This window comes from Lepidochelys olivacea (assembly GCF_965140295.1).
Source record: "Lepidochelys olivacea isolate rLepOli2 genome assembly, chromosome: 3".
NCBI lineage: Eukaryota > Metazoa > Chordata > Testudines > Cheloniidae > Lepidochelys > Lepidochelys olivacea.
Window position 1 is genome coordinate 33,776,543 of NC_140413.1, and position 12,909 is coordinate 33,789,451.

The window sequence follows — 12,909 nt, forward strand, 5'->3', positions numbered from 1 at the left end:
AACCGTCCCCGAACCTCCACCCCATCCAACCGCTCCCTGTCCCCTGACTGCCCCCCAGGACTCCCATGCCTATTAAACCGTCCCCAAACCTCCGCCCCATCCAACCACTCCCTGTCCCCTGACTGTCTCCCAGGACTCCCACGCCTATTAAACCGTCCCCGAACCTCCACCCCATTCAACTGCTCCCTGTCCCCTGATGGCCCCCCGGGACTCCCACGCCTATTAAACCGTCCCCAAACCTCCACCCCATCCAACCGCTCCCTGTCCCCTGACTGTCCCCCGGGACTCCCACACCTATTAAACCGTCCCCGAACCTCCACCCCATCCAACTGCTCCCTGTCCCCTGACTGCCCCCCAGGATTCCCACGCCTATTAAACCATCCCCGAACCTCCACCCCATCCAACCGCTCCCTGTCCCTTGACTGCTTGGAAAGTACCTCCTCATCAATTATTGGGAATGGACTACATCCACCCTGATTGAATTGGCCCTGTCAACACTGGTTCTCCACTTGTGAGGTAACTCCCTTCTCTTCATGCGTCAGTATAATAATGCCTGCATCTGTAATTTTCACTCCATGCGCCTGAAGAAGTGGGTTTTTTACCCAGGAAAGCTTATACCCAAATACATCTGTTAGTCTTTAAGGTGCCACCAGACTCCTTGTAGTTTGGAAAGTGTTTCCCTTTTGCCAGCAAGGCTGGCGCTGTGTGAGGCATACCCTTTAAAACTGCCCTGATTCAAAGTGGCCGAAGTTGCCATTCCCTCTGTATCTGAACAGTGGTGCTGGAACTAGGGGTGCTGCTGGCTTGGAGTAGTAATAACAAACACCAAATACATGGTTTCCGTTATCAGCACCCCCACTATAAAAATTATTCCAGCACTCTTGTATCTGAATGCTTAGTTCCTGCACCATTTTCTCTCTTGCTGGTTCATCAAATCATTCAGCAGCGGAACAGAGACTATTAGAATTAGAAAAACAGATGCAGGATAAGAACTAGATTTGCCTGCTAGAGAAGCAGGAAGAAACGTTTATTGAGGAGCCTTGATGATTTTAACAAAAGCCAGTTTATCTCTCTCTGCACAAGCCAGAAGAAAAAGACTTCAAGAGAGGAACAGTGGCAGGAGCAGATAATCATAGACATTAGAAATGGGAAATATTCTATTAAATCAACTAGACAACATCCCTGCCACTGGGACGGAAAATGTTAGTTTTGCAAAATAGAGCAAAAAATGGTAAGGCCAGCCATGCAAGCCTACCCAAAGAACTATGAAGCCTCAATCTTTTGGAGCGCCAATGTAGGAGCTTACACTAAATCCCAAAGAGAAGTGGATGATGCTGTATAGGTATCACTTTCATTTACTCCCACCTTGGAGCCACCAGGTTTTGTCACTTCTATCTGCATAGGCAAAAAGACAATCTACCCCTTTTATGCCTTTCAAATACGTGTAGCCAGTTGTGTTCCCCACATAGCCTGTCAGGTTGATAATACAATGTAACCTAATTGTGCTCATATGACATGGAGTGATCAACTCACCATATAATACTGATATCTAGCTCTTACATTGTACTTTTGGTCAGGAAATCTCAAAGGACTTACAAAGGTGGTTGGTATCATTATCCCCATTTCATAGATGGGGAAACTGAGACACAGAGACAGGATGTGACTTGCCCAAGGTGGCAAAACTGGGAATAGAACCCAAATCTTTTGTGTCCCAGTCCCACATAACAAATGCGCTGCAGTAAGAAAAGAATCTGCATTTAGCCCCAGACCCTGCAATCAGCTCTGCATGGGCAAGGCATTCTTACAGAATTTGTTGCTGGACTAGGACCTTAGATTCTAAAGTTGAACACCCCTTGTGAATATGATAAATTATATGATTCTGTGTTACATGTTACAAAAATAAACTATAGGTACATTTAAGAAAGATAAAAGACTTTATTACAATGCAGAATATATTAATTTTTTACAAAACATTTTTAAAAATTTTCAGTAGTAATAATAAATAAATTCATCATCATATTTGTGCAACATACTAAAATATTACAGTTACACTTTATAATGAAAGCAAAGCACATCAAATAGGGCATATCCTACATTACTTACTCAGGAAAAATTCTCACTGAGTGCAAGTGCATTGAGCTCTTATTACCTGTCACTTTTCCTAATACGAAAAGCAATAAAAGTGCTAACAAGTTACTGTGCAAACTAATGCCTGATCCTGCAAACACATATGCATGTTCTTGACTACCATGAGACTACTCATGCTAATAAAGTTAAGCACATATGTGTTTGCAGGATTGTGACCTAAAGTCACATATTTAAACTCAAGTGTGTGTATAAATCTTTGTAGGATCAGGGCCTAAAGTATACAACTTGTTCTAATAGGAACCATATCCATATACTGTATCTAGCACATCATTCTAGATTAATACTGAAACTTACAGCTATAGATAAAAACCCTTCATTTTGTTAAAAGTGTCTATTCACTGCTAAGGTTTGGCCTTCAAAGTATGTTAAAAATTAAAGCAAGTTCTCATTGGTGCAGACAATTTTCATCTCCTTTGAAGCAATATCACATACAGTAGGTTTGGGGTTTTTTATTGCACACTGTAGTAAAGACAATGAAAATCCCACAGGACTGAATTCCATGTGAAAAGTAAGAACACAAATCAGAACTCTCTTCACAGCATTCTCTGAAAATTTTGGTTCTTTATCATTCTTTTAAATGTTTCTAAATGTATGAATTTTTGTAGTTGCTTTTCTATTCACTTTTAGCTTCTTCTGTCTAACTCTTTTATTCCTGTAGCAAAACTGTTGCATTTCTCTTGTGCAAATGACAGAGCAGCAGGAAGGGTGGCAAGATTAAAAGAGCCTGCATAGGGATTGAATACTTCTGTGTGTGGGGCTCATAGCTGAGGAGGCTCCCTGCATGCTGCTATGCAGCAGGCATTTTGGGTTAGCAGTAGGCTGATGGATTTAATGATACAAGGATACTGTAGCTCACGAAAGCTTACGCTCAGATAAATTTGCTAGTCTCTAAGGTGCCACAAGTACTCCTTTTCTTTTTGTGGATACAGACTAACACGGCTGCTACTCTGAAGGATACACTAGCCATTCCTCAAGCTGGGGCTGGACCAGCAATCACAGAAAATTCCAACTCCTCAGCTCACAGCCTGGCTGCAGAGGATATATGTTGGATCCAAGATTTTAGCCATAAGAAAAAATCATATTCAAGGACACAAGTATATACTTTGGGTGTTGTCCCACATTCTTTACACAGGGAAAACTCCAACTGAGGTCATGGGGAATTTTGCCTAAAGATTGTGGGATCAAGCTTTTTAATTCTATCTGGAGCAGTTAAAATGCCTTGAGAAAAAAAAATTAAAAATAAAAATCTATGTATAGACACCATAATGATTGCAGAATTCTCTCGGCACTCTTTTGTTCTTTAAGGGCTCTATGTCATTATGGTTAGGACAATAAAATACAGACCTAAGGAATTACTATTTAAAAGTATTTTCCCATTTTTTCAGCAGGGCGTAATAGCATAAAACTCTATCTAGAAGCTGTGGCTTCTATTACATTTAATTACTTCTCCCTTTCATAGATTCCAAGGCCAGGCCTAAGTTCAACGGGACTATCTGAATGAGTAAAGTTACTCACACATAAGTGTCTGCAGGATAGGGTCCTCAGTGAGTTCCCCATTTGTAGAGTTTTTCACACAAAAAATAAAGAAGAGAATTAAAAAAAAAATAGAAAAACAACTGTAAAACCATAACAGTTTGTAGCGGGGCTCAGGCACAAGTGTAATAACTGAAATTACTTCTCACTCGTGTTTTTGAGTTTACTGTATTTCAAGTTGATGCTACTCCTTTAAATTAAAGGTGGCTGTTATTAAATTTAATTGGTTTCACTTACAGTTTGTATGTTATTGGTGCAGCTACTAAATAAGGGTGATTACTAAGCCAAGCTGGCTTCTAAATGAAGACATATGGTATGTGAACTTTGTGGTTTCCGACTTCCTGGCTTATCAAAATATACAGCTAATAATGCTAGCATGTCTTTAACACAAGGCAGCCATTACAGAATTCTGTCCACTCTCTCTAATAGAGCTCCCCCAGAAGAGCTGGATGGGGTGAGGGGGAAATCATTTAAAAAGTAAGATCTTAGTGGATTCATGTAAAAAGCAAAATATTTGGTTTTCACCTTGAATACTTTTTGTTAAAACAAAAGGCTATTTCCCATGGGAAACACTGTCAGTTTCTAGTGAAATAATAGTTTCCATCAAGGGTAAAAACATGATTATGTTTTGGGAAAAATTTCATATTCTCCCCTGACAAAAGTAGTGTTCTCTGGTAAACACAAAAACTGCACTCTGCATGACATTTACAAATACTGGAGGAAATATGCGCTTTCACAAATAAATGTTTGCAAAGTGAAAATTGGAGGTTTCACTCGGCGCTGGTTTCCATTTAACTTACTTTAGCCTATGCCTCAGTCATATATTATGGTAACTAGCCCAATTCAACAGTTCTTACTCAAGAAAAAGTCAGCATTGTCTTCAAAGAGCTACTGATTTGCCCCCAGTGACGTAGCCTGGAATTGTAACTTGTTATTTCTTAAGAACTAGGCAGAACAAGCTTCATGGTAAGAAATCTACCTAACTGGTAATTAAAGAAGCATATTATGATGTTCCATTTGTTGTTTTTGTTTTTCTTGGTCATTGATTTATTATTTTAAAACTATTTCCTATATGCCTTTTTCTTATTTAATGCAATACTCTTTATGCCTAGAACTACCTATATTTTTACAATATATTTTACCATAGTGGAAGGTGTAGTCTAAGAATTTAAAGAGATTAGGTAAGTACTAGATTTGGGAGATCATCTCATATCTAAATTCAATCATTATTTAGTAATCTCTGAGTACAGAGTAGATAAAAACAATCTAAATTTCAAAAAAATTAGTTTTATGCAAGCTAAAATTTAAAGTTACATACAATATTTTCTCTGCAATTAACATTACTCTACTTTTAATTAAAAATGGTCTTTGGCATATATATATAAAGCATAAAAATAACAAACAAACATACAATACTTATGTCAAAAACAATTATTATTATTATTACTATAGTACTACAAAGCGCATGTGCAATAAAAAAAGTACTTTTGAGTCACCATTCTAGCTTCATATCTGCTTTACTCCACACATATTTTCCTCCTCGACTCAGAAACATCTTCTCATCAAATCCACTGAACTTTATAGCATGTTCTATGCCTACATCCAGAATAGATTTGGAAGGCTCTTTCCGTCCATTTCTACAGTTCAGAAAACGCATCTAGAAAATTCATAGATTAAGAAAATTAGAAAGTGGCTAAAAGTGGAGTATTTCTACAAAATTAAATAACTTAAGCCCCAATCCTGTGAAGTCTCATGCACATGATTAGCTCTGCGCATGTGAGTAATTCCACTGAAGCCAATGAAACTACTTGCAAGTGTAAAGTTAAGCACGTGAGTAAATCTTTGCAGGACCAGGTCTTTTTTTTTCTCCTAAAAGATGGTACAAAGAGAGTTAGAAAATATCCTGCTTAGTTTACATATAGGTAAAGAATACACATTCCAATACAAATTAGTTCTGCAAATTGGACTTCACAGTGAAGATCAAATATAACAGATGTGTAAACTATGATCCTGATCCTGCAATTGGTTGCATGCAGGTGGACCCCTATGCACTTGTGAAGCTGCTCACTCAGGTCCATTTGCAGGATCAGGTCCTGTGTTTGACTTGTCTAAATGTTTATGATGATGAATGCAATTTCCTTGCATCCACATGTAGCAGGCCACTCTTTCAGAAACGTGTGGAAAGTGCTGTATGGGGTAAACATTAAACTGAAATAATTGTAGGTTAGCCTGCTAAACCATGAATAATAGCATAGCCCATATTAACTGACAGACAAATATTAACTCATTAAGTAGCAAATGAAAACTTACATATTCATCCAGAATGAGGTATGAGTCTCTCATCTGTAAAAGCATAGAAAAAACTATAAATTACTAAACAAACTAAAATCTATGTTTTTACTGAAAGTTAGGGAGAAATAACGTATAGGCATAATAAGTATCCATTCCCTTAGGGCTTGATCCAAAGTCCTTTGGAATCAGCTGGAGTCTTTCCATGCACTTTGATGAACTTTGGATCATGCCCTTAGTGAGCAGCAGATAGAGAACCATGAAGGTGGCTTTTTATGAAAGAACAAATTGTTGCTAGACAACCATTTTTTGTTTGGTTTAAGGATCAGATTGAAACATGGGTGCTCAAATGGATACAGGTGCTTTTAAAATATATCCAATCACTTTTACTTAAACGTTCACATCACCACTTAGATATGTACAGGGAATATCCATTTTACATGTTTAAATGATTTTATGAAATTCAAAAGGAAGGATGTGGCCCATTATGGCACCCACATTTGAAAACTGGGCTCCGAATTTAAAAAAAAACTTATCTATTAAAATGTAACCATCCTTATATGTTGTGATCTGGCACTAAATTCCTCCAGATTCTGTCTTTTTTTGTTTTGTTTTGATTTAAATTCACTACGTAGGTTTTTGCTTAGAAAACCTAACCTATTACTGTTACTCTACTGGTATTTTGAATGCCCCCATCTACCTTAGTACCACCAACATTGCCTGGTCCAGCTACCATAGAAATCAATTGCAAAATTCCCACCGATTTCAATGGGGGCAGAATTGGGCTCCACAAATGTAAGTATCCCAGTTTTATGTGCTTTTCACTCCATATGGAATAGATTTTTTTTTTAATTCTCCAAATATAAAAAAAACCAGCTTCTAAAGGAATTATATTGTCTAACTCTAAGTAAGTATTAGTAAGTGAAGCATTAGCAATCATGCTATTTTCTAGTTTCTGATAATAAAGAATTATCAAAGAATAGCTTAATTTTACCTTCTGATTAGATTCTGGAACTAAACATGAGAGCTCTCTATGGCCATCTAGGAATCGTTCAAAATCTTCATCGCTGATAACAAATTTCTCTGCTTCTCTCAGTGCACCTTCACCTGTATTCTCTCCTTCAATGAGCAGGCATTGGAATACCTGAAAGACAGAAAGTATATGATGAAGGTTGTCAAGTATCAGAGGGGTAGCCGTGTTTGCCACTTTTAAAGATCCAGACTAAGAGTCCTGTGGCACTTTATACACTAACAGACGTATTGGAGCATAAGCTTTCGTGGGTGAATACCGACAAAGTGGGTATTCACCCACGAAAGCTTATGCGCCAATACGACTGTTAGTCTATAAGGTGCTACAGGACACTTTGCTGCTTTTACATGATGAAGGTTGTATATCTGTCATAATTACCATGGGAAAAAACAAAACATAAACCCCACCATGACTGAGAGGGCCTGGGTCTCTCTTTTCACAGTGGTTTCAACTGGCTGAATCTTCAGTGAAGTCAAGGAGCCACACCAGCATACCATGGAGTGTAAAACCAGCATAAATGATAGACGCTAATAGGGTGAAATCCTGGCCCCACTAAAGTAAATGGGAGTTTTGCCATTGACTTCAGTGGGGCCAAAATTTCTCTCATAGTTTTTTTCCTAGAGATCAAACTGCTTGATCTCCCACTCTGTTACACCAGTGTTATGCTGGTTCAATTACATTTATTTCAATGGAATTAAAATGCTACAAACTAGTGTAACAGAGTGGAGGATCAGGCTTTAACTATTGAGAAAGACTCTTCCATGCATCTTTGAACATTTAAAAGCATGCAAGTCTTACAAGATTTTAAACTACTTAGGACAGCTATTTAACACTTTTCTAATGAAAAATATACTTAATAATAATTGTGTATTCAGACTTCTTCCTTTTTTCAAAGTAATATGACATTTTCAATTTTTTTCCCTATGAAAAAACACGATGTTCCCTATATGTCCCAAAATTACCAGACTTCTGTATGGTGAAAAAATATTTCCTTGTAAATAACACGAAAGGGCAAATTCTCGACTGTATCTGAGTGTCACTCAAATGCAGTGAGGGAGGTGGCCTGTCTGGGAATTGGTTATGGATCCCTGATACTAAGTGCCATCATAAATTAGAGCCACAGCTCTATCTCACCCAACTGGAAGATCAGTCATAGCAGAGCTCTGTTCTACCATGCCCCCTTCCTGGAGGGTTGCCAACTTTCTAATTGCACAAAACCCTTGTCCCGCTCTTCTCTGAGGTCCCGACCCCGCTCACTCTACCCCCCCCACCCCCCGCCGCATCGCTTGCTCTTCCCCACCCTCACTCATTTTCACTGGGCTGGGGCAGAGGTTTGGGGTGCAGGAGGGGTGAGGGCTCCAGCTGGGGGTGCAGATTCTGGGGTGAGGCCAGAAATGTGGGGTTCAGGGTGTGGGAAGGGACTCCAGGCTTGGGCAAGGGATTAGGAAATGGGAGGGGGTGAGGGCTCCAGCTGGTGCCAAGGGGTTCATAGTATCAGAGGAGGCTCAGGGCTGGGGGAGGGGTTTTGGGTGAGGGGGTGTGGGCTCTGGGGTGGGGCCAGGGATGAGGGGGTTGGAGTGCAGGAGGGGGCTCTGGGCTGGGGCCGAGAGGTTTGTAGTATGGGAGGGGACTCCAGGCTGGGGCAAGGGATTGGGATATGGGAGGGGTTCAAGGCTCCGGCTGGGGGTGTGGGCTCGGGGGTGGGGCCTGGGATGAGGGGATTGGGGTACAGGAGGGGGCTCAGGGCTAGGGCAGAGGGTTGGGGTGTGGGAGAGGGTTTGGGGTATGAGAGGGGGTTTCAACCTGGAGCTGGGGTGTGGGAGGAGGTTCAGGGTGCAGGCTGTGGCCGGCTGGCGCTTACCTCAGGCGGTTCCCGTAAGCAGCCAGCATGTCTGGCTCCTAGGTGGAGGGGCCGGGAGCTCGGCTCCCTGCCCATGCCCGCAGGTACTGCCCCCACAGGTCCCATTGTCCACAGTTTCTGGGCAATGGGAGTTGTGGAACTGACGCCGACGCTCCAGGCTGGGGCAGCGCATGGAGCCCCCATGGACATCCCTGTGCCTAGGAGCCAGACATGTGGCCACTTTTAGGAGCCATGCAGAGCCAGGACAGGCAGGGAGCTTGCCTTAGCTCTGCTGCGCCACTGACCAGACTTTTATAGGCGCAGTCAGCACCCGGAGCTGCCAGGGTCCCTTTTCAACCAGGCGTTCCGGTCGAAAACCAGACACCTGGCAATCCTACCTTCCTGCTTCTCCCCTTTCCCTGAGAAGAGAACATGTAGCCCTGTATTTCTTGCTTACCTTCCATCGGACAGGATTTAGTGCCTTAATCTGTTCATTCATATCTTCATGAACATTAAATCTATTAATTACTGAATTTAATTTAAAAGCCACAGCATAATCTCGGCACCACTTTCTCAGTCTTTGGAGATTCTCAATGTGGTTCTTGTTTCCTTGTCCACGGCCAATTAAAACATTGACTTCCTCATCAAAACTATCACAGGAAACTGCAAGAATGTCTAGGTAGTCACCTGAAACAGACAAAACATTAAATAATATTCAATGTCTGTAGTAAAGAGTCATTAACTGCCCAGCTCTGCCATCTTCCACCTGCAAGTACACCCTCAAAACCCATCATGAGGAACCCTACCAAAAAGGATTCCATGTGGTCACGGGAGGACTGGAGAGCATCTCAAAGGTGATACACCCCTTTTCTACACAGACATGGGGACGCCTTGAGCTAATGTTTTTAAAGTCAGTCTAAATACCTCTGATTTAAAAGTACACATAAGAGTATTTGGTTTTGTTTGCGTTTACTGTAAATGTATTATTAACAAAAATATCTACAGACAGACACCTTACTATAAAGTTGAATTGAGAAGACTCCTGAAACCCGTGCATCTTTTTAAACATACACATCGTTCTTTCTTACCGTAACGCTTGAACCATCGTTCTCTAATCATGCTGCCATTGCTCACAATGCTGACACTTGACAGTTTTAGTTCCTGCTTGCAAAACTGGACCAATTTGCCCACAAATTCTCCTCTCTCTTGCAGAAATGGCTCTCCTCCTGAAAAGTTTATTTTTTCCATACCTAGTATTTGACAAAAAAGAGAAATACTATTTAGATTGGATAAATTTAAGTTTTGGGAACTTTTTCTCACAACATATGCACAGAAGAATACAGATGATTTGCACAGATATACTAATGGTGAGACACAGTCCATAGACTCCCCTTGAGTTCAATAAACTGTTCCAAAAATGTATGAAGAGGGTAAATCCCTTTTTCTGCTAAAGTTTTGCTACGATTTTCATAAATGTATGAAATTCCCATTGACTTCAATGGAGCGAAGTTTTCAGCCCTTGTCTCTATTCACTATGTAAAGTACCATGCACATTATTGTACAGAAGATATTTAAAAATCATTAAAATTATAAGGCAAATATTTTCAAACCTGGGTATCTGAAAAGATACTCCTATATCCACTTTTAGATACTTTATTTATTAATTTAGCAGGCTATCTTCAGGCACTTAAGCTTTGAAAATGTGGGCTAATATAATAATCAATCCTCTTTGCTTGTAAGCCAGACCTTTACCAGTCAGATTTGCGTCCCCACATTTAGATGATATCAGCCTCTACTGCAGGTTTTTGTATCTTTTCACATTTAAGGCAGCGACTAGATTTTAACTTTGAGGCGCTGTCTGAGCTCCCTCCTAGTTGAACCAAAACTAAACATATTCGTCTGAAATGGCAAAGGAGATTTATTGTTTTTTTACCAGGGAGAACTTTTGGCTACATTTTATGAAGATGCCACACAGCAGCACTACTCCAAATGTGTCCCATATACTGTACTTCCAGTACTTTTTCAGCACATGACTGAATACGGAGAGAACTGGAGCCTGAACCTACTCTGCTGGGCTTCTTTAGGTCTGGATCACAGCTTTAATTCAGGGGTAGTGGAGAAAGGTGCCGAGGGAGGGAGAATTGGGGAAATTCTTGATCAAAAAGGGGGAATTTTGTCAATTCCCCTCCCCATGAAATTCAGCATTTGGACAATAAATTTAAAATAAATAATAATAATAATAATTAAAAATAACAATCAATCAGAATTTGGACCATGTCAGAGTATTTGCTGCACTAATTGGATGACCCAGCCAGGCGGGGGGCGGATGCCCTGAGTCTACAGCCCCGGTCCCAGCAGCGGAGTTCACCCCGAAGATCCCAGGGCCAGCAGTGGGGCAGACTCACCCGCCTCCTTGAGCATGGTCAGCCCCCTCCTGGCTTCCTCGAGGGGCAGCACGAAGGAGGTCTTGGCCGTGTGGAAGCAGAAGCCGCAACGGTAGTTGCACTGGCGGGTGAAGTGATAGTTGACGCTGGTCGGAACCGTGGGCACCTCGGCGCCATCCGGCTCCCTAGCGCTCTCCTCCAGCAGCGGGGGGCTCCTCCCGGGCAGCAGCGCCCCCCGGAGCCAGCAGGAGAAGGGCGCCAGGCAGAGCCACAGGGCGCTCAGCTGCGCATGGAGGACCCGGAGCAGCATCGCCAGCGCCTGGGGCAAGGTGCGCATCTCGGCGAGGTGCATGGCGCGGCGAAGCTGCAGCGCTCTGGGGCGCAGGGCAGAGGCGCGGGCTCCATTTAATAGCGGGGAGCATGTGACAGGCGCTGCTGGCTGGGGGAAAGGAAGGGGCAGTTTCGGTTTCCTTTATGGAGAAGCGAAACTTGGCTCCAGGTTGCGGCAGCAGGCGAGGTGTGTGGAGCCCGCGGCGAGCCCGTTTACAATGGGCCACCCCCACTCCCTGCCTGGTTCCCGCTGCTGTGCATCCCCCTCCCCACTTTGGGGCCCTGCTCAGGCCCGTGCCTGGCTCCCAAACAGGCGCTTGGGAAATATGCCCGACTTCTGGTTTCAGCTGGTTAGTGCCCTGCTTCCCATCCACACCAACGGAGCGGTTCCCGCAGAGCTACCCTACACCCCTGATTGCATCGGACATGCTCCCTCCCCCTGGGCATCCCTTAGGCGACACAGGGGGTGTCTGCAAACCGCAGTCCAGCCAGCAGGTGTGATTGAGGCGTGTGCGTCTTCACATCTGACCATAAGGGGCGGGATGCCCTCGGCCTCTAAAACAGCTGGGCGCTGTGCTGCTGGCCCATAAGGAGAATCATTCTAGCCTGGGCTCCTCTCTCTCCTGCTCTCCCCCCGCCTGAGGATTTTCTGTTATAAAGGCCCTCTCTAGGGGTGCTCACAGCTGGCACAAATTAATACAGCCTCAGAGGACCAGTCCAAGGCAGAGTTGCCTCAAGCTTGGAGAAGTGGCACAAAATTTCTAGTCACCCTACCTCCCAACCTGTGTGCCAATCTCGAGCTGAGGCTTGGGGTTAGGGTGACCGGATGTCCAGATATTAGGGGCTTTGTTTTATATATGCAAATATTCTCTGCCCCCCCACCCCGGAAAAAAAAAGTGTCCCTTTTTTCTCACTTGCTATCTAGTCACCCTGCTTGGGGCCAGAGTGTTTAATTTCCCACACCACTTTATGGCTCCCAGGCCATCAATATTTTCTCTCAGCTAACATTTTCACACAGAAGTTGGTCCAATAACTTACCTTACCCACCTTGTCTGGCTAATGTCCTGGGACTAAGATAGCTACAACAACACTGCAAACAATTTTCAGAGGGATACATAAGAAGGTTAGGAGTATGGTGGATTAATTTTGTTCAGACAATGAATAATTCCAGGGCTGTATTACCTACTAGCACTTAATGTTTATTTGAAACAAAGGCTCACTGATGTGGGGGAGGGAGGGAGTTTAAAAATGCAAATGTCCCATAAGAAGACTGTCAGAGTTAGCCAAAATGTTCTCATTTTCTAAAATCTTCTCTACACCCTGCTTGTGAAATGAAAATTACAAATGCTTTCTTC

General features: G+C 42.6%; 1 protein-coding gene across 1 annotated transcript; it reads right to left on the minus strand.

The window, feature by feature from the left end:
- Window positions 1–5,148: 5,148 nt before the first annotated feature.
- On the minus strand, window positions 5,149–12,063 carry RSAD2 (radical S-adenosyl methionine domain containing 2). Its single transcript, XM_084622337.1, has 6 exons — window positions 11,246–12,063; window positions 9,929–10,090; window positions 9,298–9,527; window positions 6,965–7,114; window positions 5,992–6,024; window positions 5,149–5,338 (listed from the first exon to the last, which is right to left on the minus strand). Exons 1-6 carry the CDS (start codon window positions 11,574–11,576, stop codon window positions 5,174–5,176), a joined length of 1,071 nt encoding a protein of 356 aa, XP_084478463.1. The 5' UTR covers window positions 11,577–12,063; the 3' UTR covers window positions 5,149–5,173.
- Window positions 12,064–12,909: the final 846 nt, after the last annotated feature.

Bases quoted from the DNA above. Each gene is read 5' to 3' on its own strand.
- RSAD2 (XM_084622337.1), bottom strand. From the start codon at position 11,576: ATGCACCTCGCCGAGATGCGCACCTTGCCCCAGGCGCTGGCGATGCTG. The intron at 7,115-9,297 runs GTAAGCAAGAAA...TCTGTCTTTCAG, and splicing joins TAAATCCTGTCCGATGGAAG to GTATTCCAATGCCTGCTCAT. The intron at 6,025-6,964 runs GTAAAATTAAGC...ATGCTTTTACAG, and splicing joins TTCCAGAATCTAATCAGAAG to ATGAGAGACTCATACCTCAT.